The sequence below is a fragment of the Oxyura jamaicensis genome, chromosome 1 (assembly GCF_011077185.1).
Source record: "Oxyura jamaicensis isolate SHBP4307 breed ruddy duck chromosome 1, BPBGC_Ojam_1.0, whole genome shotgun sequence".
Classification (NCBI taxonomy): Eukaryota; Metazoa; Chordata; class Aves; order Anseriformes; family Anatidae; genus Oxyura; species Oxyura jamaicensis.
The window spans coordinates 124,813,055-124,835,935 of NC_048893.1; the positions used below are offsets into that span (position 1 = coordinate 124,813,055).

The following is a 22,881-nucleotide window of genomic DNA, read 5'->3' on the forward strand; positions in this document are numbered from 1 at the left end:
GTTTTCTTGGTGTGTCCTGAATTTCATGTGCATACATCAGCGTTTAATTATAATACTCCCCCCAACATGGAGCTGCTCACTGGATACCATATGAATGAAATAAAGTTTACTGCCAACCAATTTGCCCCCATCTCCTCTCTGTTCAATACTCATGGCCTGCTTGCTCTTTCCCTGGTAGCTTCTTACCCTCCCAAACCTTCACAGTCTGATCTCCTTGCCCAAATACCTCCTGTCATCTGCCCCCATGTGCATGGTGTGAAGGCTGCCGTGGGGTTTTATTCAAAGAGCAATACTTCTGCCAAGGTTTGGTTGATACAAGGAGGGGGCTGCACTTGAAAACGTAGGAATTTACCCCATAGAGAAGAGTTTCTTAGTTTCAGAGCATGAACTTCATGTCAGAGAAGCTGGGAGACCCCTGAGATGAGATTTGTAGAAGTGTGTGTGTTTTTAAAGCAGATGGAGGGTGCTGGCATAGTTATTTTTGTCCCTGGGTCCCATAGTCCCATCTCAGGGCTCATTTATCTTTTGGGAAGGAAGTCCTACTATGGGAGAGGCAGTTATTGAAGGAGACATTTAGAAAATGTCAGCTCAGCCTTTCCTCCCAGGCACCCAAAATACCCCTCCAGTTTCCAGGAGGTGCACAACCTGAGGAAGGTGCCTTCAGTGGGAGGAAGAAATGAGAAACATGAGGAATGGTACAGTCAAGCAAGACACTTCAGTGCTCATCAGAGGCATTAAAGAGTCAGTCAAAGACAGCAATGTAGAGGGCTGCAGAGGACAACTGCTGTCAGAGATCCCCAAGCTAGTGAGCCTATGGCTGGAAGGCACCACCTTGCTCCTGAGACTGCCTTCAGTAGACAGCCACGCAGCGTCAGTGACACCTGCCTTCCTAGCAAGCCACTCACACCATCTCTCTCAAGCTCTGTCAGAGCATGATAGGCAGCATGGTGAGCCCTAGTTTGAAAGCTCTGAAGGTCCGGAGCTGCATTTGGCTCCAACCATGTGTATGTTCTGCCTCATTTGTTTGTTGTGGGGCACTACTTGCCATGCAGGTCTGCGAGGCAGACGGGTAAAGCTGGGGAATGCAGATGTGAACTTTGTTTCTGTCTGTGCAAAACAGACGTAAGGGGTGTAGATGAAACGAGGAACAGGATGCAGCTGACATTTCAAACACTGCCAAAATCTGAGTCTGTGGATTCAGATCCAGTGCTGTCCTAGATTACCAAAAACCTTTTCCTTCTTAGTCTCAGTTCTGATGTTATTGACAGGAGGCCATCAACCAAGATTCATCTCCAATTTCCTTCCCTTCCCTTCCCTTCCCTTCCCTTCCCTTCCCTTCCCTTCCTCTCCATCTACTATTCATAGGCTTCAAGTCTTTCTAAGTTTTCAGTTAAAACAGGTTCCATCTCAAATGTAAAAGCTCCCCATGGATTTACTGGATTTATAATTTTAATAAGGAAAAAGGATGAAGAATCTTGAGTCAAAAATCCCTGTGCCATATACATACAACTCAGGTAGTTAAAGACAATTCATCGGGGTCAGCAGGAAGTGGACAGGTGAACTGGGAAGTGGCAGTGGCACACTGGGGGAAATGAAGATAACTCCAGAAAAGAGCATCAAGAATATCCTTTCAATATGTATGACTGGGGAAAAGACAGCTTTTTTAAATCACTAGTGACCTTTGGGGATGCCTAAATAGCAACAAGGGGCTTAGGGAATATAGTAGAGTGAGATGGGATGTGCCAATAGGCTGGGGGAAAGGGAATAGCCATAAAATTGCTGAAGAGCCTAAAACCCTCATTTCACCCTCCCTATCTGTCCATGTAGACAAACCAAAAACTTTTATTTTCAAAGCTTCAGGTCTCTCAAATTCGAGTCCCTTAAGGTGTCTCCTATTGAGCAGGCAAAATGGAAGGAGCTAGAGTCGTAGGCCACATCTGATACAACTAGACCAAATGAATCTATTATTTCTTTAAATCTTAGTTTGAAATTATCTGTTGTTTCATCTGCTGGGGATTTGTCTAATGGTTTTAAACAGTCATGGTTTGCATTTTTGGAAGAAAGAGCATCAATTATATTTTATTTGAATTTAGACACAAAGTGTAGCTTTCCTAGTCCCCCAGTCAGCACTAAATCAAGGAGGATTAAGCAGTGTGCAGAACATTTCTCATTCATGTCCGTTTGGCCTTTTTTTCCTCCAGAAAGTTATGGCTTCTCCTCTTGAGCTGACATTACACACCAATCATCACCATTGGTGCTGAAAGCTAGGCCAGAATTTGTGGCAGCAGCTACTTCTTGATTAAATCCCCGTGTTTACTTTACGAAATGCCAATCATCCTCCAGTCTCAGCACCCAAACCCTGCAGGGCTGGCTAATGGAGACATCCACCAGCTGCAGTGAAAGTGTTTTCACACCAAAACTCCCAGAGTGGTAACTCAGATACAGGACAGCATCTGCCACCCAGGGACCTCTTTTCCTTATGGGAACCAGGACAGCCAGGAGCTAAGTACTGGGAGGGGGACTATTTCAGGTCTGGAGACCCCTGACCGCCTGGAGCCCCACTGAGAAGATGAAGTGACTGGAGGTGGTAATGTTCTGAGGTTCTGAAGTCACCTGTCATCCACAGTTTATGAATGAAAAGGGAATTTGGCCCTCCATCTTGAGAGGGTCGTTCACTAGAACTACTATTTGATGGAAGTTTTCCCCCAAGTTCCGCAGAGCTCCCGCATAAGAAATTAGGAATTTGTCAATCAGCTCACTGAAAAAAAGTAATAAAATAAGCATGGTAGATTCAGAGTTATTTGTTTTTATATTAATTTTATGCTGCCCCCACAAATTCTATATACCACAGCTTTGTATATTAAGAAAATATATGCAACATGGAAAGTATTAAGGAATGTTGTAGGGGTTGTGTTAGAGGAGGGTCTTTACTTCTGGCTGTCTGAGAAGCCCTCTGGAGTCGAGGAATGCGTGTGCCAGCTGATTAAGACCACAGAAGAGACTAGCAAGGGAACCACTAACAACACTGCGTGTCAATGCCCATCTTTAGGTTAAGGACTTAATTACCTCTCTCAAAACTCTGGTTTCAAGACTTCTGTAGACCTGTGAAGAAAATACAGTGGCAGTTTGCACTTGATCCACATATTTTAAAATTTGTTTCACAACTACAAACAGCAGATACTTCTCTTTCTAATTAGTGCTGAGCAGGATGTATCCTGATGAGATACATCCACGGGTCCTGAAGGAACGGGCGGATGCAGTTGCTAAACCTCTCTCCCTCATATTTGAGGAATCATGGCAGTCTAGTTAAGTTCCTGCTGACTGGAAGAGGGGAAACATAACCCTCATTTTCAAAAAGGGGGAAAAAGGGAGACCTGGGGAACTGCAGGCCAGTCAGTCTCACCTCTGTGCCAGCAAGATCGTGGAGTAGATCTTCCTGGAAACTGTGCTATGGCACATGGTAAATAAGGAGGTGACTGGTGACAGCCAACATGGCTTCAGTAAGGGCAGATTGTGCCTGACAAATCTGCTGGCCTTCTGCGATGAGGTTACAGCATTAACTCCTATAAAGATAGGGGAAGAACAACTGACATCATCTACCTGGACTTGTACAAGGCATATGACACTGTCCCCAAAGATATCCTTGTCTCTAAACAGGAGAGATGTGGATTTGACAGATGGACAACTCAGTGGGTAAGGAACTGGCTGGATGGTCGCACTCAAATAGTTGCAGTCAATGGGTCAATGTCCAGGTGGAGATCAGTGATGAGTGGTGGTCCTCAGGGGTCAGTATTGGGACTGGTGCTGTTTAACATCTTTGTCAGTGACAGGGACAATGGGATTAAGTGCACACTCAGCAAGTTTGCTGATGACACCAAGCTGTGTGGTGTGGTCAACACGCTGGATGGAAAGGATGCCATCCAGAAGGACCTTAACATGTTTGAGGGGTGGGCCTGTGAGAACCTCATGAAGTTTAACAAGGCCAAGTGCAAGGTCCTGCATCTGGGTCAGGGCAATCCCAAGCACAGATACAGGCTGGGTGGGGAACGGATTGAAAACAGGCCTGATGAAAAGGACCTGGTGGTATTGGTTGATGAGAAGCTTGTCATGAGCTGGCAATGTGTGCTTGCAGCCCAGAAAGCCAGCCATATCCTGGGCTGCATCCAAAGCAGCGTGGTCAGCGGGACAAGGGAGGTGATTCTCCCCCTCTGCTCTGCTCTTGTGAGACCCCACCTGGAGCACTGCGTTCAGCTCTGGGGCCTCCAGCACAAGAAGGACATGGAAGTGTTAGAGCGAGTCCAGAGAAGGCCACGAGGATGGTCAAAGGGCTGGAGCACCTCTTGTACAAAGACAGGCTGAGGAAGTTGGGGTTGTTCAACATGGAGAAGAGAAGGCTCCAGGAGGACCTTACAGTGGCCTTCTAGTTCCTAAAGGGGGCACCAGGAAAGGTGGAGAGGGACTCCTGGTCAGAGACTGTAATGATAGGAGAAGCGGGAACGAATACAAACTAAAAGACAGTAGATTTAGATTAGATAGTCAGAAGAAATTCTTTACTCAGATGGTGTTGAGACACTGGCACAGGCTGCCCAGAGAAGCTGTGGATGCCCCATCCCTGGAGGTGTTCCAGGCCAGGCTGGATGGGGTTTGGGGCTACCTGTAGTGGGAGGTGTTCCTGCCCAGCTGAACTTCCAGCTGAACTGGGGGAGCTGAACTTCCAACCCAAATCATTCTATGATGTTATGGTTCTATGATTTTAATATTGAAGTAGATGGCTAAATATGCGAAGAATGAGATAGCCATGAACTACATGTGTGTTTACACATCACCTGTTTGGAACAACTTTTTGTTTTTAAAGAAGCATCTTACTGGTTTATGAAGTGTACTTCTCCAGGAGTACATGGAAACAATACAGCACCTTCCAATGAAGTGCTGATGTGCAGCTTCCATTTCAAAAGGCCTTCCCTTCCCCAGGAAACAAGTGCTTGTCATTCCTCCCCTCAAACCATCCTTTTCCCATCCCTTACTCTTACACCTGAAGGAAAAGATTAATAGATCAAGATTTTATAGGCTGAAAGAGGAGAAAGACCTGTTGCTGAAAATGCTCTGGTGTTCTCATTTGTGAGGTGAGAAGCTGGAGAACCAGTGTGTGACAGCACTGCCTGGACCCACTGTGCTTGGTGCTGCCCAGGGGGCTTCCTGGGGGCTCTGCATCCCCCTGTCAGCCTGACACCTTGCCTGGACCCCAGGCTGCCCACCCCAAACCCGTCACTATTCTTCAGCTGAAATGCTGAGGTGTCACCACAGAAAACCAGGTGGTCTTGCAAGAGACAAGGTCCCAGGCATCCCAGGCTTCTGGAGGTTATATGCTGGGTAATACCCAGCAGCAAAATGGAAATCAAGAGTGAGACACGGATCCATCAGAACTGTACTTCCTGGAGGAAATGTACCCAGATACGGTGACTGCTATGAACTGTCACTCACTAGTGCTCCCACGGGGGCAGCACTGTACAAACCCAAACTCAACATGAGAAGGTATTGCTGCTCCCCACATTGCAGTCCATAGGCAAATTAAAACCAAAAAGAAATTCAGAAATGGGAAAAAATACAGTTGTTCAATCCAGCTGCTCTGATCTGGTCCCATTTTGCCCAGTGCCCCGTATGCTGCAAAACAGAGTTATACACGATAGGTGTAATCTATAATTGAGAGTCTAGAATCAGTAATTGGTCTTTCCAAACGATGGGTGCTAGGAGCAACAGCCATGGCTGCAGACACTTTGTGTCGCTGCCAACAGGTTTTAAATTCAGACACGAGTTCCTGCAAGAGTTAGGCACCAGCAGGTTTAAACAATAGGCAGTGTCCTTCATGATCCCAGCTAAATCTTTGACTTGAGAAGAGCAGAACTGACTCAGGTTTGCACAAATACTGACAGATTCTGAGGTTCATTTCAATATATATATATATTGTTTTTCAACATCTGGGCTTGTCTTCTCCAGATATGAGTTTTCCTTGAGATATTCTGCATTTAATTATCAGCTGGGACAGAAAGCTTGCAAGCACAGCTGTTATTGCAACATTTCAGTGCTTTGCCTTTTAGGCCCAGATGGAATGAACTGTGCAAAAAACCAAGAGCAGAGCAAACTTTCCCAAACTCTCAAAACAACTCGATGTGAGAAACAGGCTGGGCTGGATTAAGTGCACACACGGACCAGATCGGCTGCCGCGGCGGTGAGTCAGAGTGCTGCGCTGTGGTGACACCACGCCACGTTACTCTGCTTCTGCAGAAATGCGTCGGGAGACGGCTGCTCTGCGATGGGTGGCCCGGTGCCCTGGGCTGCCGTAAATCTCTCTGCAGGGCTGGGTGGGGGTTTGTGCTCTCTGTTCATGCAGCCAAACACCCTTAATTCCTTTCGCAGCTAAGGGCCCATCGCAGTTGCTGACGCTGTTTGCAGAAGAAGGCATTTGGCTGTTTTATCTGGCACAGGGGACACTATGGGCTCCTCGGTTTGTGTGCTGGAGCTGTGCTGGGGATGTCACGGCAGGGTGGGAGGCAGCCCCCTCCCAAACACCACAGTGTCCCACTGATGTAGGGCCTGCAGACAGGGTGACCCTGTGCCAGCATGACCTGTGGTGGTTTCACACCAATGGGCAGCTTGGCTCCACCATGCTGCTCCCTCACTGACAGTCCTCAGAAGGACACGGGGAGAAAACATGGAAAAAAACAAAACAAAACAAAACAACAACAACAAAAACCTCATGGGTTGAGATAAGGACAGGGACATCACTCACCGATTACCATTATGGGCAAAACAGACTCAGCACAGGGAGATTAATGTAAATTATTGCCTATTGATAGCAGACTAGAACAGTGAGAAACAAAAAGTAAACTAAAACTATCTTCCCTCTCTCTCTCTCTCCACCCTCCTCTATGTCCTTCCCGAGCAGCACAGGGGAATGGGGGCTGTGGTCAGTCCATAGCACTTTGTCTCCGCCGCTCCCTCACGGTCCCTCCCTGCCCCTGCTCCCCGTGGGGTCCCTCCCACGGATGCCGTCCTTCCCCAGCTGAGCCTGCGGGGGCTGCCCACAGGCAGCAGCTCCCACACGGCTCCGTACCACGGGGTCCATCCCCCAGGAGCAAACTGCTCCAGCACGGGTCCCCCACGGGCAGCAGCTCCCCCCAGACCCCTGCTCCTGCGTGGGCTCCTCTCCACGGGCTGCAGCTCTGGCCCGGGGCCTGCTCCTGCGGGGGCTCTCCATGGGCCACAGCCTCCTCCAGGCCACATCCACCTGCTCCAGTGGGGGCTCCTCCACAGGCTGTAGCTCCAGCCCAGGGCCTCCTTCTTCACTGACCTTCTTCACCTGGCAGTCTGCAGGGCAGCTTCCTCGCTCTCCCAGCTGCTGTCACACAGCACTTTTTTTCCCTTTCCTAAACTCTGCTCTCCCAGAGGCACAACCAGCGTCGCTCCCTGGCTCGGCTCTGGCCAGCAGCAGGTCCATTTTGGAGCCAGCTGGAGCTGGCTCTGATCTGATGTGGGGCAGTTGCTGGGCTCTGCTCACAGAGGCCACCCCTGCAGCCCCCCGCTACAAAAACCTTGCTGTGTAAGCCCAAACCACACCCCCAGTAGGGGATTTTAAACAGGGCATGTGTAGTTTCAGCTGTGTGAAGGCTGTTGGTTAAAATGCTTAATTCTAGAGCAAGAGTAAGAATGAGCCCCAACAAAGCATTGCAAGAAGGCAATGTACGTGTGCAAGCATGCTTGTGTGGGGGGTCTTCCTCTCCCCATCATGTTGGACAAGTTGAACCCTCAACATGACTGCAAAACACGAGCATGCTCTCAGATGCAGCTTCTCCTTTTGTTTGCTGCTGGAGCACCGTACACCATGACCTTAGAAAGTTTGCAAACTTCTTTTGGGAAAGATAAGTGGAATAGGATAGTGACAGCCTTACAGCCTCCTCATTCCCTTACCTTTGACATTACCTTTCAAAAATGAAGGATGCTGGGGCACTGAGCAAGAGCAGCTGTGTCTCCATCCAAATGGCTGGGTTAGACCTTGCATTCAGTAAAGCAGAGGCCACCTGTACTATAATCAGGCACCCACCTGCATTTTGTTTCATGCCCAAAGCTTACAGCCAGGGCATTCCTCTTCTGTGCCCACCTCCACCAGATGCATGAGGTGATGATGCCACTGGGCCAGAATTTGCAAACCGGTGATGATGGTACTGCTGCTACTGCTGCTTTCAGTGGCATCCCTCACCTGCAGTGAGCTCAGCACAGGCACTCCCAACATGTGCTGGTGACTCATGGTCCGGGGCGTTCCAATTCCCTCTCCTCCACCATTAATGACCTCACAGCAAACCAAAGGAAGAAATGGCTTTGGGTTACAAAGATCCAACTTTTGCCAGGCTGGTGTCAAGGCATTTCCATTCTTTGAGCTGTCTGGCAGCACTGCCTCAAGTTGGGTTAAAGCGCAAGTGTCACTGGGGACATAGAGAGGTGCCGAGAGCCTCCTGCTCCCAGCTCTGGGCTCGCCAGCACTGTGGCACAGCAGGAACAGGCCTCCAGAAGTGCTCATCTCTGCCCCTTAATGCAGAAGGAGCCCAGACAACATTGGAGCTTTAACTCTCACCTAGGTGGAATTAAGCAAGATTAATCCCACCTCTGACAGCTTCCTGGGGCCACAGAAAAGGCTGTGGCAGAAAAGGGTTTGAATATGGATTTCCTTGGCTGGTGTCCTGATGCTGGGACAATCTTTCCTCTCTGGGGGCAGGCATCTGAGAGCCAGACTGTCGTTTGCAAAATCAGTGAGAAATAAACGCTGTGACAGAAAAGACAGCCTCAAGCACTTTTTGCTCTCAGAATTAATCAGATTATTTCCTCTGGATAATATTTTATTAATGCAACTGTAACCCATTCCATTAATACATTTTTTACAAGCCTGTCATGGGCTTACCCTATCACGCATTGTGCAGGATGCTGCCTTATGAGGGTCAACACCTGCCCCCACTTGCATCAGGGAAGGTTTTCCAGTTAGAACCACAGAATCATTTAGACCAGAACCATCTAGTCCAGCCATTAGCCTAGCATTGCCAAATCTACTGCTAAAGCATGTCCCTAAGCACCACATCCATATGTCTTTTGAATGCCTCCAGGGATGGTGACTCAACTACTCCCCTGGGCTGCCTGTTCCAATGCCTCACAACCCTTTCAGTGAAGAAATGTCTCCTCATTTCCAACCTGAACCTCCCCTGGCACAACTTGAGGCCAATCCCTCTAGTCCTATCACTGGTTATCTGTAAGAGGAGGCCAACCCCCAGCTCCCCACACCTTCCTGTCAGGTAGCTGTAGAGAGCAATGAGGTCTCCCCTGAGCCTCCTCTTCCCCAGACTAAACAACCCCAGTTCCCTCAGCTGCTCCTCACAGGACTTGTGCTCCAGGCCCCTCACCAGCTTCGTAGCCCTGCTGTGAACATGCTCCAGGGTCTCGATGTCCTTGTAGTGAGGGGCCCAAAGCTGAACACAGCACTCGAGGTGTGGCCTCGCCAGAGCAGAGTGCAGGTGGGCAATCACTTCCCTAAAAGTTGTCTTCATGGAAATCCTGGATCAAGTCCAGGTCTGCCAATCTCCTTCCCAGCCGGTTACAGAGAAGAAGAGCCACAGAATCCATTTCACAAGCTTAAAGGACTAGATTTCTAGGAAGGCAGGATTTTAGACAGCTTTGTGGTGCTCTCTGTATTGTTCATGAGAGAAAATAATCTCTTCGACTAGCTCATCCTGTATTAGCTTCCCAATTCATCTCCCAGACTTTCGAGCCAGGGCTGTCCATACTTCATCAGTCCACTGAGCCCTAATGCACCTGCCACATGCATGTTATTAGGTCACTGCTGATTAAATAATTCAGCCTCTCTGAAATGACAGTACTCAAGAAAGTGGGTTATGTGCTGAGGTCAGGCTTGTTTACTTTGAGGAAGGTTGGTGATACCAGCCAACACTGTTGGGCTGAGGGAGACTTTGGATGGAGGAAAAAGAGCTGAAGCAACAGGCTGGCTTTGTTAGAAACATAGGTTGTGATTTGTCTGTCCCCAGAGTGCTTTCAGAACACTGTTCTCCAGTCTCTCCAGGACACAGAAAGAAGAACTCAGTTTTATGAATGTTTCCCTGTAGAAACACTCAGATAGATAAATATGATAGGAACATTGATGCCTAAACGTGACATAGATGCAGGCTATAGCACATCAGCAAAACACAGCAAGGCATGTCTTCTAATTTCTTTCATAAAGCTGGATATGGTGGATAGTACATAAGTGATGGTCCCATTGCTAATGGGGCAATATTGACCTTGTGCTAATCACAGCGTGGCTGAGGCTGGCAGGGACCTCTGGGCTCACCTGCTCCAAGCCCTGCCCAAGCAGGGACAGCCAGAGCAGGCTGCCTGGGGCCAGGTGGCTTTTGAAGGTCTCCAAGGAGGAGACCCCACAGCCTCTCTGGGCAGCCTGTGACAGGGCTCCGTCACCCGCACAGCACAGAAGAGGCTCAGAGGGAGCCTCCTGGGCTCCAGTTTGTGCCCACTGCCTCTTGTCCTGGCACTGTCCACCTGCCTAACAGTCTGAAACACTCTGGCAGTCTTCACAAAGAGGGTAAGCTTTGGAACCAGAGCAAAATGCAGCTTGTGTATATTTCCTCCTTTATGGTGGGTCTATGGAAGTTACAATTACTACACCTTCCACCAGTGGAAGGAGGTTTAGAGGAGAAGCTGGAAACACTCTTATTCCTTATAGCAACAGGAACTCCTCTTCTAGCTATGCCAGTCTGACAGCTTTCTGAGCTTGATACCAAAGTTTGGAATAAATATTAGTGGTTTGGATACTTAGAATATTTTGATTGAGAACAAATAAAAATTATACCAAATAATGAAGCATTCCCTGAAAGTTTTATTTGTTCTTGGGAATGAAAAGGATATTACTGAAGCTGTTCAAGGTTTTCTGTGTGGCTCTTACTTACACAGGAGATACAACCCTGTAGGGCTGCAGCAGTGCTGTTACATGTGTATCAACAGCTGAGCTCCACTGCTACCTATCTATCTGCTCTCTCAGAGTATTGACTGTATTCCTTGAAGCTCCAGCTGCTGGACTAGATAAAAGTAAGCTTAGATTTAATTACGAAAAATCAGTGGTCAAGCATTAGAAAGGGGCCCTGGATAAGGATTAAAGATTCAGGAGCCAGAAGGCACATTAAACAAACGTCCCATTTCATTTTTAGTTCTCACTCTTGAAGCCCACCTTGTGATTCTGAAAGCTGGATTCATAAATTTGAATCACTGGGGCTTTAACACCTTGTCCAACATGACACAGTGCAAGTAAAAATCAAATCCTTTGTTTTTCCTACTAATTTCTTAATTCCCTAGAGAACCTCTAAAATTTAATTTACTTTTACATTTCACTCAACTTGCACAACGCAAACAGACCAGTCTTCCTGAGTACTGCAGCTAGTGTGACCTGCAGAATTACTGCTTTAAACCTTCAGCACTGGCTTACAGCAAAGTAACACACAGGGTGAGCAAATTCACATTCCCTAATTTGTCACCCACTTCCCATTGTATTAAAACATACATAATAAAACTATTGGCAAAAAATAAAAAATAAATAAATAACAGCTACTAACACATCCATCTAGACTGAGGATTGACGTGAAAAACTTGTATCTTTCTAACAGATCAGAGGATTATATGGCAGTCAATGAACAACCAACCTGATTTATTTTAGAAAAAAAAAAAAAGCTATATTTGAGGCCTGAATTGTTACTTCTTCCCTAATGATAAATGACAGCTACACAAGGCAAAATACGCAGTGATTTCTGAGTGCAAAAATGAGAGCAAGTCTCAAGAGGCTTTGCAAAATTCAAAGAGGAGCAATAAATACACCCATTTAATGGAAATAAAAATTGAGATGTTTATTAATTTGATTAGAACTAATTTTGATCTCTCATTCCTCTCCTGCCTTTGATCCTGCTTCTTCTTCTTGAGACTAAACAGTTAAGACTGCTAATGAAACACCTCAGGATGTAAAATTACATGCAAAATTGTCCTTCTCCCTGTGAGTTTCCTGAGCCCAGGCTCAGAGTTACCATTACCATAAGCTGCAGAGCAGCTCCGCAGGTTGAGATTTGCACTCTCGGGAGATGCTCACAGGCAATGCTGTTATCTGAGCGAGCGGAAATCAAAGCATACGAGGTCAGAGGACAATTTTTATCTGTCTGAAGAGGTACATTTTTTAGCACTGCTTTTCAGTGAGATATGGGCTCTCAGTCTGCCAAGGCCTGAGGTTTCCTTTCCAGCTCATGCAGAAACTTTTCCATGCAGCTCACTGAGAAACGCGTGGTTACAGAGCATACCTGCCATGGGACAGGGAGACTCACACACATGTCTGATGGCTTAAAAATAGTTATTACTTTCAAATGGTGCCTCAGGCTCAATGCAAGCATTGAGAGAAGATTGAAAGCCAGAGATTCACAGCACCGTTTACTGGATTGTACAGTGTTATTAACAAATTCTCAATCCGCTGCGATGATACTGCCCCTCCAGGATGCCAGCTGATGTTTGCAGGGCTGACAGATAGGGAAAAACAAACAAAACTAAACTAAACAAAACAGGCAAAAACAACTGGGTGTCATGATGCAGTAATTCAGAGTCACTGCTTTAGAGATGAGGTAACCACAAACTGGCTTTGGTTTTGGTTACCCTATTTCAAAAAAACAATATAAAGAAGGAGAAAAAAATTCCAGGGACAGGCAGCAAAAATAACTGGAGACAAAGAAATGCCTGGAAAAAGACAGACTGAACAGATGGGAATTCCTCTGTCTATACTGGAGAAAAATAACACAGGAAATGATAAAAAATGCACATTGAATAATTAATGGCAAGTGGAAAGCAAAGCAGAAACTTCTGTAAATAAAGTGTGCATGAAGCCTATACTGCTGAGTGTGTATCGCAGGTACTCCCATGTCCACTTAGAGATGATGGAAATGCTGCAGTGAGACGGGATTCCCATGTCATCCTGCCTGCAGCAGCTCATGCGTTTAGGTGCCAGGGATGCCAGAAGAGAAGCCAGTCTGTCAGCCACGGCTGCGGTCTCCAGGAATCTGCATCCTGAAATGCTGCTGCCAGCTTCAGGGCCCTCCCCTTTCCCTCCAGTGCTTTTCGGCACTGCCCCACGCAGTGACATCTGGAGCAACAGCTCCGCGTGGTCTGCGTTAGCGTGGGTGTGAGTCCTGGATATTATTCCCCTAACTTCTCCCAAATTCTGTCAAGCAGCCCCGGGTTTCTGTGCTCAGAGCCCGCGCTGAGCACAGGTTTCCACAGAGGGTTTCAATAGATGGCCTGCAGAGCTGACAGGCCACAGCCAGCCGCCCGGATGAGCTGCTCCCTGCTGACACATCATGAAGCGCCCCGTGCTCCACCACCTGCAGCCTTGGCCACCTCCCTGCATCACCAAACCAGAGCAAAGCCATAACCCAGCTAAAGGAGAGCAGGCCAAGCCTCCTGGGCTGGGGCAGGAGCAGCCTGTAAGTGCCTGTGCTCTGCCCAGCCTACCCGGCTGATGCATGCTTTGTATCAGCCTGCCAAAGGCGAGTATCACTGACCAAAGGTACCCTAACTCTGTGACAGACAGCACAAACTCCTTAATTCTTTACGTGACCTTGGAACAAAATGACTTGTACATCAAGTGGCAGCCCTACACATAAGCCTCCTGATGGTGATGTGCTCAGCAGAGCTTTTTAAGTACGTTACTCTGCTGTGTGGGGCTGGGGCAAGGTGGTGGAGATGCAGCAACATCTCCATGACCCCAGAAGCACGATCACTTCACCTACTCCCAAGTGGTGTTTTCCCTCCATACTGGTCCCACCAGTACTGGGGACTGGGCCTACTGCCTCCTTTTCCTCTTTTCTTTTTGCCAGACCCTGCGTGCTGTGCTGTCACAGGGCTGGACACACTGTCACTGCTCCACAGCTGCTCTTCTCCACAGGGCAAGGTCCTGGTGGAGGGCCTGTGGCAGAGAGAAGTTACCTGCACATTTCCCTCTTGCATCTGTTTCATTTAAAAACAGCACAGTGATGAGCAAGTTCCTCACACAAGCCGAGGACAGGAAGTAAAATTGACATTTCTTGTGATGTGTGGAAGCAGCTTAAGGAAAGCATCCCCCTCTTCCTCCCTCCCATGAAAAAGAGGCCAGATGCAATATATATCCTTGATCTTGTCTAGCCCATCACATTTCTGATGCATAAAGCATCTTCAAAATGTCCTCTGATAAGACATTCCTCCTAGCTTGCGCTACTTAATTTGGCAATCAATAAATGTAGATCAAATTGGGATTTACCTGGGAATACAGATGTGGCACTTGCCAGAATGACTACTGGATTAACACAGCTGGGACACAGCTAATGCCACGGCTTCCAGACGTGCCCAATACAGCGTGTGCTGTGGGAATACCGGGAACACGCGAGCATACTGCAGCCTGACCTCACGTACCCCAGGCCTCCTGCTTTGAGTGCATTTGTTTGAGGGCATGTGGTGCCCAGGAGGCTGGCAGGGAAGGTGAAACAGGGGGAGTGATGAAAGAGCTCTGACCCAGCTGTGCGCTACAGATTCCCAAGGGGTCTGTTCATTTGTTAATTTTCATTTATTCTGCTTTGCCACAGAATCCGTGTGAGCATACAGTCTCATCACGCACGCTTGTGAGGCAGCGTTGCCTTAAAAACCGTGGAAGGATAAAAAAAAAAAATAGGTCTTTGAGCTTCTTATATTTCTTTTCTTTCCAATTTCCACTAAGAAATATTTTTCTAGAGCAGGAAGATGCATCTTTTATTTTTTAAGAAAGATTATTGGAAACTTGAATCCAAAAATGAAGAGTCAACCTGGAATTGCACGAAGGCACCCCAGAGTACCATACAATTGTAAAAATTAAGAATGGAAAAGCCATTTAAATCCATCCTGCTGCCAATGCTGAATAGCTCCCTACAGGATATTTACAAGTTTTTAGTGCCTTGGCCTTGTGCCTCACGTGCACTAGAGACATACTTCCAGGGCAATAAATCATCTCTTGTCATGGCTTAATGCCGTAAAAATTAATTTATCACTAATTATTTCCTCTTTTAAAGCCTTGCTCTTTGCATAGCTGGGACGTAATTCTTGAAAATCACGCTAGTTAGAGAGTAGAAACGCACCATCCTCTCCAGCCCCCTGCCCATAAAGGCCAGCTCTTTGAATGCTTTACTTTTCCCCATTTAGTTTCAGCTCTCATAATTGATGGGCCACCCTTGGGACCCACCTGGCAGCCTTGGGGACAGAAAACAATGATCACTGGGGTGCTGGTGGACAACAACTTGGGTCTTCTCACTGCTCTTGCCCTTCAGGACAAGGGTTTGGGTTCCCCACAGGAAGAGCTTTTCCTTTTGCTTGTGCAGTCTAAGTTAGAGAAGGGTGTACCTCTTCAGGTTTATCATGGAGCTAAGCCTGAATTCTGACAAAGTGAGGCTTGACAAAGTAAAGATGAAGTATTGACTTAACTGAAACCTATGGAAATATGATTTCACTTTAAATAAGCCTCTCTCACGTACACACAATCTCAGCCTAAGTGATTTCATCTTTCATAGTTGAAGGTCAGCCATCTCAACCCCGTATTTTTTCCATAGTGACTCACACTTACTATCCTCCTGTCAGATCTGCACAATCGACATCCTAAATAAAAACCACAAAAGCGAGAGAATTTGAAGTTATTGGACATTTTTATTTTAATGTAGCACCCAGTTCCGTATCACATACATTTTCCAAAATTAGATGGGCATAGTATAGAGCACTATTCATTTTGCAGCTTACCACATGGACGTTCTGCAGCTGTGAAAACAAATTGCTTAAATCTGGCTATCTATAAGTTAAAATTCAAATATATAATAGCCTCAGGGTATTTTTTTAGATTAACAATGATAATGCTTGCAATATGATTTTTACATCAAAAAAATCAGTAACAGAGTAAAACATAATGCGTGTCCATAGCACATTATCAAGAAGATAACTGGAAAAAGCTTCAAAATACATTTCTTCTCAGAGGTACTACATCATTTGGATTTTTGTTTGCTGAAAAAATACTTTTAGTCTTTAGTCGATAAAATATGTCTTCACTAGGGCCTCTTTCCCGTCTGACTTTCGTAACACGGCGTATTTTCTTGTCAAGGACTGTGCGCGCTGAGGGCCAAAGGGCTGACAGTGCTGGAAAACTGACACCCCTCAACCCCTGGCTAGAAACTTCTCGACTGTCTTTCTCCTGTCCTGGAAGCCCAGGTGGGAGGAAAGCAGCTTACGTACCAGCAAAAGATGATTTCCATATCATGCCCATCCTAAACGCTTCCTGTGAAGACTTCCGACCCCAGCCATCCCCGTGGGGCCATTTTATGGCGTGAGTCGTCATCGCCCCGTGCTGGTCTGCCCTGACAGCATCAGGCGGTGTATGCCTGGATGAAAGCTGAACGAGTTCCTCTCCCCAGTGTGGATGCAGAATTCCCAGCAGCAAAACCACTGCCTCGCACACAGGAACACTTTGGAGACAAACTTGGAAGTTAAGAAGGGTATTTGCTGACTTGACGACAGGGTTGGATCCACTACATCACTCACATTTCTGCTACATCAGCAGAACTCTCTGGAAGAGAGAATGGAAAACTCTCTGGGAAGAGGTGATAATGTTTCCTCTGCATCTAGTATTAATTTAATAACTCGGAGAAGGACACTGATTGTTAAGGATTAATGTTTGTTCACGGGCTGTTTGTTTAAACAAACAGAAACTGCTCACCTCGCTTAATTACCAGGTTATTGTTTATATTTACAGGCTCAAGAAAAGATGGCTTGATCTACAAAGGCAACCATTCACTGCACTTGGCTGGGCATTCTTCTTTCAGCACTGAACTACCACATATTGAAACAAATCTTTCATAGAAAGGTATCAGATGTAACAAACATGACCAGATCTATGAAGAAATACATGATCAAAAGGAAGTTATGTGTGCACACGTATACATACACAGTCTCACACTGTGGAAAATCCTTATCTGGGCTACAGCCAGATAGCAAGAGCCTGTTTAAGACCCTGCTCTGCGTAGTCTTGCCTTGTGGACAAAAATATTTGATTGTCCAAACTGGGAGAGCTGCAGGAAAGTGGTGACTTAGAAAGGAACACCAGGAACACCAGCACATCCTCTCAGATGCGAGGAAGCCATGTTCTAGCTTCTGTCCCCAGTTACCATCCCATGCTGGAGATGCTCTGCTCTGTACAAATGCTTGCAGAAACTGTGAATCAAGGAAAGCAAGACTTGATGCATGGGAAGCTGCTCTTGCTCCCTGGCTGGGCTCCCAGGTCTTAGTTGCTGTTCTGTGCCAGGCATGTCAGTGGCTTAAAGTTGATCAGTCTCCCAGAGCCCACAGACATGCCCTAAACATTGAGGAACCTCCTTCTGCCAGACATTCTGCCTTGGGTTTAAGAGGATCTCCCACCCAAAGTTTCACAAAGTAAATTTCACAAAATTTCACAAAGTTTCCTGCAAGAAGTGATGATTTCTCTGTGCCCACATTTTTTTTCTAAAGGATTTTTTGTTTTGTTTTGAGAAAATTTCTTAACACTGGATTTAGATGTGAATTTTGACCTGTCAGGCTCTGTTAATAGTAGCCATGGGCATGGCTGCTTGGAGCATCTGCCAGAAACAGAGCTTCCTCACACCTTCTCCTCTCCAACTCAAGATGGTAACAGCTTCCCAAAGCAGATACTTTATCATTTTGGACAGGATATGCACAAATGCTTAAGTACTAAGACATAGAGAAGAACAATTTCATGCCGGATATGTATCACACAGCACTTCTCCTTGAATATCTTGATTTAGTCTCTGTGTCAGCTAGTGTATCATCATCACAGCCCATACTACACCAGATTATAAATTAACTCACTTTCTAGGCCTTGAAGCTAAGTATGGAATTTGATTACACCCCTCCAAGTGCAACCTCAGTGATAGTTACATTTTAAATTTATTAACTCTGGTGGTAGACTAACAACTAAGCATTTCTTTGTTGGTAACAAGGTATTTCAAGGTTGAACGAACACCTGTACCTTGAAAAGGAAACATCTGAAAAGGACACACAGAACAGACTTTTCCACTCTTTCTTTGAACACCATCTATTCAATGAATAACCTGAGTGAAATAAACAGGGTCTTCCTCTAGTGTGGTCTTCCATCAAACATAAGAAAGTCACTCACTGCCTTCAAATCACAACATGCATATTTCTTTGTAATCATTGAAAAGCATTCCTTAAAAATCACATAGAAGAAACAAAAGGTGCCAGATGATTATTTCCAGTTGAGTAGCAGATGTTTATTAACCAAAGGACAATGCAAGAACTAAAAAGCAAAGAAAGAGCACTTAACATCCTTAAAAACTCCGGAACGACTCAGTGTTAAGAACATATGAAATAAATGATGGTAACTTCTCCACAGCACCACTGATTGCACAAGGACAGTAGCTCTTCTGCAGCTTCCTGGAAGTTTGCAGCTTTCACATTTTGTCATTGATGAAGAATGATCATCTGACTCCAGCTACGCCAACAGTCACACCAAAAAAAAAGTTCCAGATCCAGAGGAATGTCTGTTGCTCATTCGCACAGTGACATTTAGATGAATTGAAACCAATGCATTACAAAGAGAGATTTTTGTTAACAATTCTGCAAATGCTTCTTTTCACCTTTAGACCTCTGGATCCATATCCCACATCCATATCCCTGTCAGCAAAAGTAACCTGTTTCCTTATCACTTTAAATGTTCCTGTTGAAGTCTTTCTTACGTATCTCTCAACAAAACTTTTGGCTGCTTCCACATCCTCTGATACCTCACTGCAGCCATGCCATGACACAGCCTGAAGGGAGGCCAACTCGCTATTTTAAACGTATTTCTCCTTCCTCTCTACCCCAGAGACATCCTAAAGCTACTGTGAGGAAGCATCAGACAAAAAATGGTAAAAACAATCAAAAAGCAACAACAAAAAACCCTGCTGCACAGTTTTTACAAGGTGTATGCTCAGGTCATTGAGCAACAGGATACAATGGGATACAAAACATGCAGCATCACGTTTAAGATGGATAACAAGTAGGCGAACTTCCCCAGCAGTGAAGCAAACATTATACCCACGAAGGGAACATGGCTGACAATATGTCCGAGGATGTCCAGAATAACAGTATTGGCCCAAGAAATAAAGCAGTGTTGCTTAGACAGCTTCCATTACAAGAACTGAGACCGAAGCCAATGACCACTACCTCCGTGGAAAAAAATCCAACGGAGTTTGCCTTGAAACAGACCCAGGTTAAAAATAATAATAATAATCTGTGCTTCTTCACTTAGAAAACAGATGAGCATTAGCAGCTTCATCCTACCAATATCATCTCCAGCGAGGTGCAAAGGAACCTTAATGAAAGCCTGCTTTAGAAGGCAATTATTTCCTTCAAACGTTTTATAACCTCACATGTAGCAGTTTTGCTATCTTGCTTCTATTGGAAATACAGTTCTTGTACACATCCTTAAAACAAATCAGCAGCCATTAAGACAACAAAGCAGACTAATATAAATATACTTAGAACAGCTTTTACAAAAATGCCCGGAATGCATTTTTAACACCTTGTTAGAAATATGTTGTTGGTGTTTTTTTTTTTTTTAAAAAAAAGTTATGCAGAGACACTGGCAATTGCAAGCAAGTGATCAAACACTGGTGATAGGAAAGAGTTACAGCTCAAAAACATTTTTTTTTGTAATTTCCAAAATAATACAATTTTAATATTTTACTGTTCTCTCTTATGATATGTAACTTATAAAATACAAGTTCTCTAACATTAAAATACATCCGTGATTGAATAATAAACAGTGCTAAGAAAATAATTATCTTACATGTGATTGCTGATAAAGACTGTATGTCTGGTGAGTTTTACTCCTCTTGTACTTTCAATCCACAGGTCCTCTACCATCTTACAGGAGTCAGTAACAACCAGGAACCCATCTCAAAGGATGAGTTTTAAATTTAAGCAAGACTTCTGGAATGATGTACCTCTCAAGAATCAGGACAGGAAGTGTTGCAAGAATATGTATAAATCGGGAATTCTTTACATAAATAAAATACTCTTAGGGTACACATTTCAGTGGTAAACCGCATTTACACATTAGGCTGGGAAAAGGGAGGGAAGAGGGCAGACACCTCCTCCCCCAGGCAGAAACATCCGACAGTTTGGTATTTGCTTTCTGTACCTTCTTCATCTGCAAAGGCAAGCAGGCGCGGCAGGGTGCGGAGGAGACTTCACTGCAGTCACCTCGGTGGATGCTCCATGCAGCTGCTTCGTGCCACGGTCGTTGCAAGGCTCTTGGTGCACGAGCTCTGCTGCTGCTGCACGCCCCGCCGGGGGTCACAAGACGGTTACAGGACGTAGCTGCTCCAGCTGCGTTTCCAAGGCAATTCGCTCCTTGTGGACCTCCTGGAGGATGGAGAGAGACGTGCCCTAACTTTTTTGGCACTTACACGCACCACCCTGCACCAGAGAAGGGCAAACCACTGGTGCTGAGCTGCCCAGGGGCTTGGGGCTCTGCTGTTTCAGTAACTCTCCTTGCCATCCTGAAACATTACCACACAGCCACCTCCTACAGCACTCCTTGTAGCAGGGCGACATGGAGGTTCAACTACTTGCTCAGGCAATCACGGAGAGGAGCTGTCATACATCAGCCAGTGGAATAGCTTGGGATGCAGAGAAACAGCTGGAATTCAGCACTTTTACCAAAGAAAACCAACCAGTTTATTTTCAAATCACATTTCCCTCAAAACTACTTTCTGAGAATTTTTGGTTCATACAACCAAACTCTTTCATTTTGCAACTGTACAAGATCTGGCCACTTTGAGATGAAATGGACTTTGCAATCTGCCTCTTTGGCAGCCTTGCCAGGGCAAACATCAGCCTGGGTGATGAGCCGACTGTGATGGCTTTCGGGAAAGCCTCTCTTGGCCGCGAGGATGCCCCTGCTCTGAGGCCTGGCTCTTGCTGACGTCCCATCGAAGAGCTGGGCTGATTCCCCAAGCCTTTGGTGTCCTCAGCAGGAGGCAGGCCTCCACCCCATTCTCCCCACACCTCAGGGCAAGCTCACGGAGCCTGAGGCATGCCCATAATGTCTGCTGGTTCCTGTAAGAACAAGGCCCTGCTTCAGCAGAAAGTTTCCAGGCAGCAATATGACTTGAAGGACAAGTTCAGTTTTCTGCTCTTCTATGAACTTTAAACAAATCTCTCCATCTTTCTATGGTCCTGCAGGTAAAATGCAGGGAATAGCAGAGGCCTATTTTGTGAAGGGACTGGAAATTAAGCACACTGAAGATAGCATATGGAAGAAAATTAGACTATAGATAAACTGAGCTAATGATGGCAATGTGCTGTCATCAAAAGCTTTCATCTCCACGCTTATTCCAATCACTGTCCCATATTTTGCTATGATTTCAGAACAGAGCATCCACTCTGCATTACTCTTGGGAGATCCCTGAAAGCTAGTTAAGAAATAATATATATTGAAGTTGAACATAAACAGACTTTCATCTTGACTGAAGAAAAAGTGCAACTGAGGGTTCACCTCCCTTTTCAGACAAGCATGTTCATAATATGCTAGGAAGAAAAAGCTGTAGCAGATGAAAAGCTGAAGTTGGTACTACCTTTGAACTGAGACAACCGAGAAAACAGAACTGGTATTTATGCGAAAGTATATCCTTGAGAACATGCTTAAAGACAAGTCAACAGACAACACTAAAAATCAGTATTAGATGTTAAAAAAAAAAAAAAAAAAAAAAAAAAAGCATGGCTTAGCCAGTCCTTGTACACCAGAAGACAGCTACGTAGCACAACTGATCAGAAGACAAGGAAGCTACACCTTGAGTTGCTCTTCTGCACTGGGTGATACCATCAGATTACCCAATATCTTTGTATCTTTTCAGAAATATATAAAAAAGCAACGTTAGCAATAAACCCAGGGCACAAAGACGGGAGGTGGAGGGCAGTCTCTATGGCTGAGGGGCAGCCTTTCTCTCTGGCAAGCCAAATGGCCCGGGGGAGCCAGCCCCAGAAAAGGGGCCCTCAGCCCCCCAACCCTCCTCCTTCTTCCACATGAGGGCATCTTCCAGGCCACCCCCAACACAGCCGCCTTTGGCACACGTGGGCCACTCCATCACAGAGGCTTGCTGAGGTCACAGTGGCCACCACTGCCTCGTGGGCCCTATAAAACAGGCCCCCTGCAGCTGGCCCACCAGTGACTAGCTCCTCTGACAGCCAGCGTAAGCGGCAGGAAGACGACTAGAAGCAGCAAGGCGAGAAGCGGCCCTACTTGGTGTGCGAGGACAGCGATGCCGTCCAAAGAAGCACCAAGAAGGAGTGCAGCTCACAAGAACAAGAAGTGTCATGGGCAGAGGGATAGCGCCGGCAGCACAAGAGACATCGGTGCTTGTGAGACCTCTGGCGCCCAGCCCACAGGCACATTTAAGCGGTACCACTGGTACTGGTACTGGACGTGGGGAACAGGCCGCCCCTCAAACACCCAGCAACAGGGGGCCTGGGCCTTCCCATAGGCACAATGGTGGTGTGGGGCAAAGTCAGGAGCATCAGGCCGAGAGCCGTGGGGAGCAGAGGTGTGCCCATAGTCTGGAACGGAGCATGGGACCCAGGCATGGCCGTAACCCAGACAGCAGCATCAAACCTATGCATGAAAATCAACCAGAGCGTGGCATGGGACCTTGGCATGGGACTGGACGACCCCCTGGTTCTGCACCCTGGCCTGAACACATTCCAGAT

General features: G+C 46.3%; 1 protein-coding gene across 1 annotated transcript in view; it reads right to left on the minus strand.

The window, feature by feature from the left end:
• Positions 1-15,757: 15,757 nt before the first annotated feature.
• Positions 15,758-22,881, minus strand: part of REPS2 (RALBP1 associated Eps domain containing 2) — a 98,654-nt gene continuing 91,530 nt past the window's right edge. Inside the window, exon 18 of the mRNA XM_035334034.1 lies at positions 15,758-20,538. Within this exon, the coding sequence (XP_035189925.1) occupies positions 20,470-20,538 (69 nt within the window). The 3' untranslated portion in view covers positions 15,758-20,469. The remainder of the gene's footprint in view (positions 20,539-22,881) is intronic.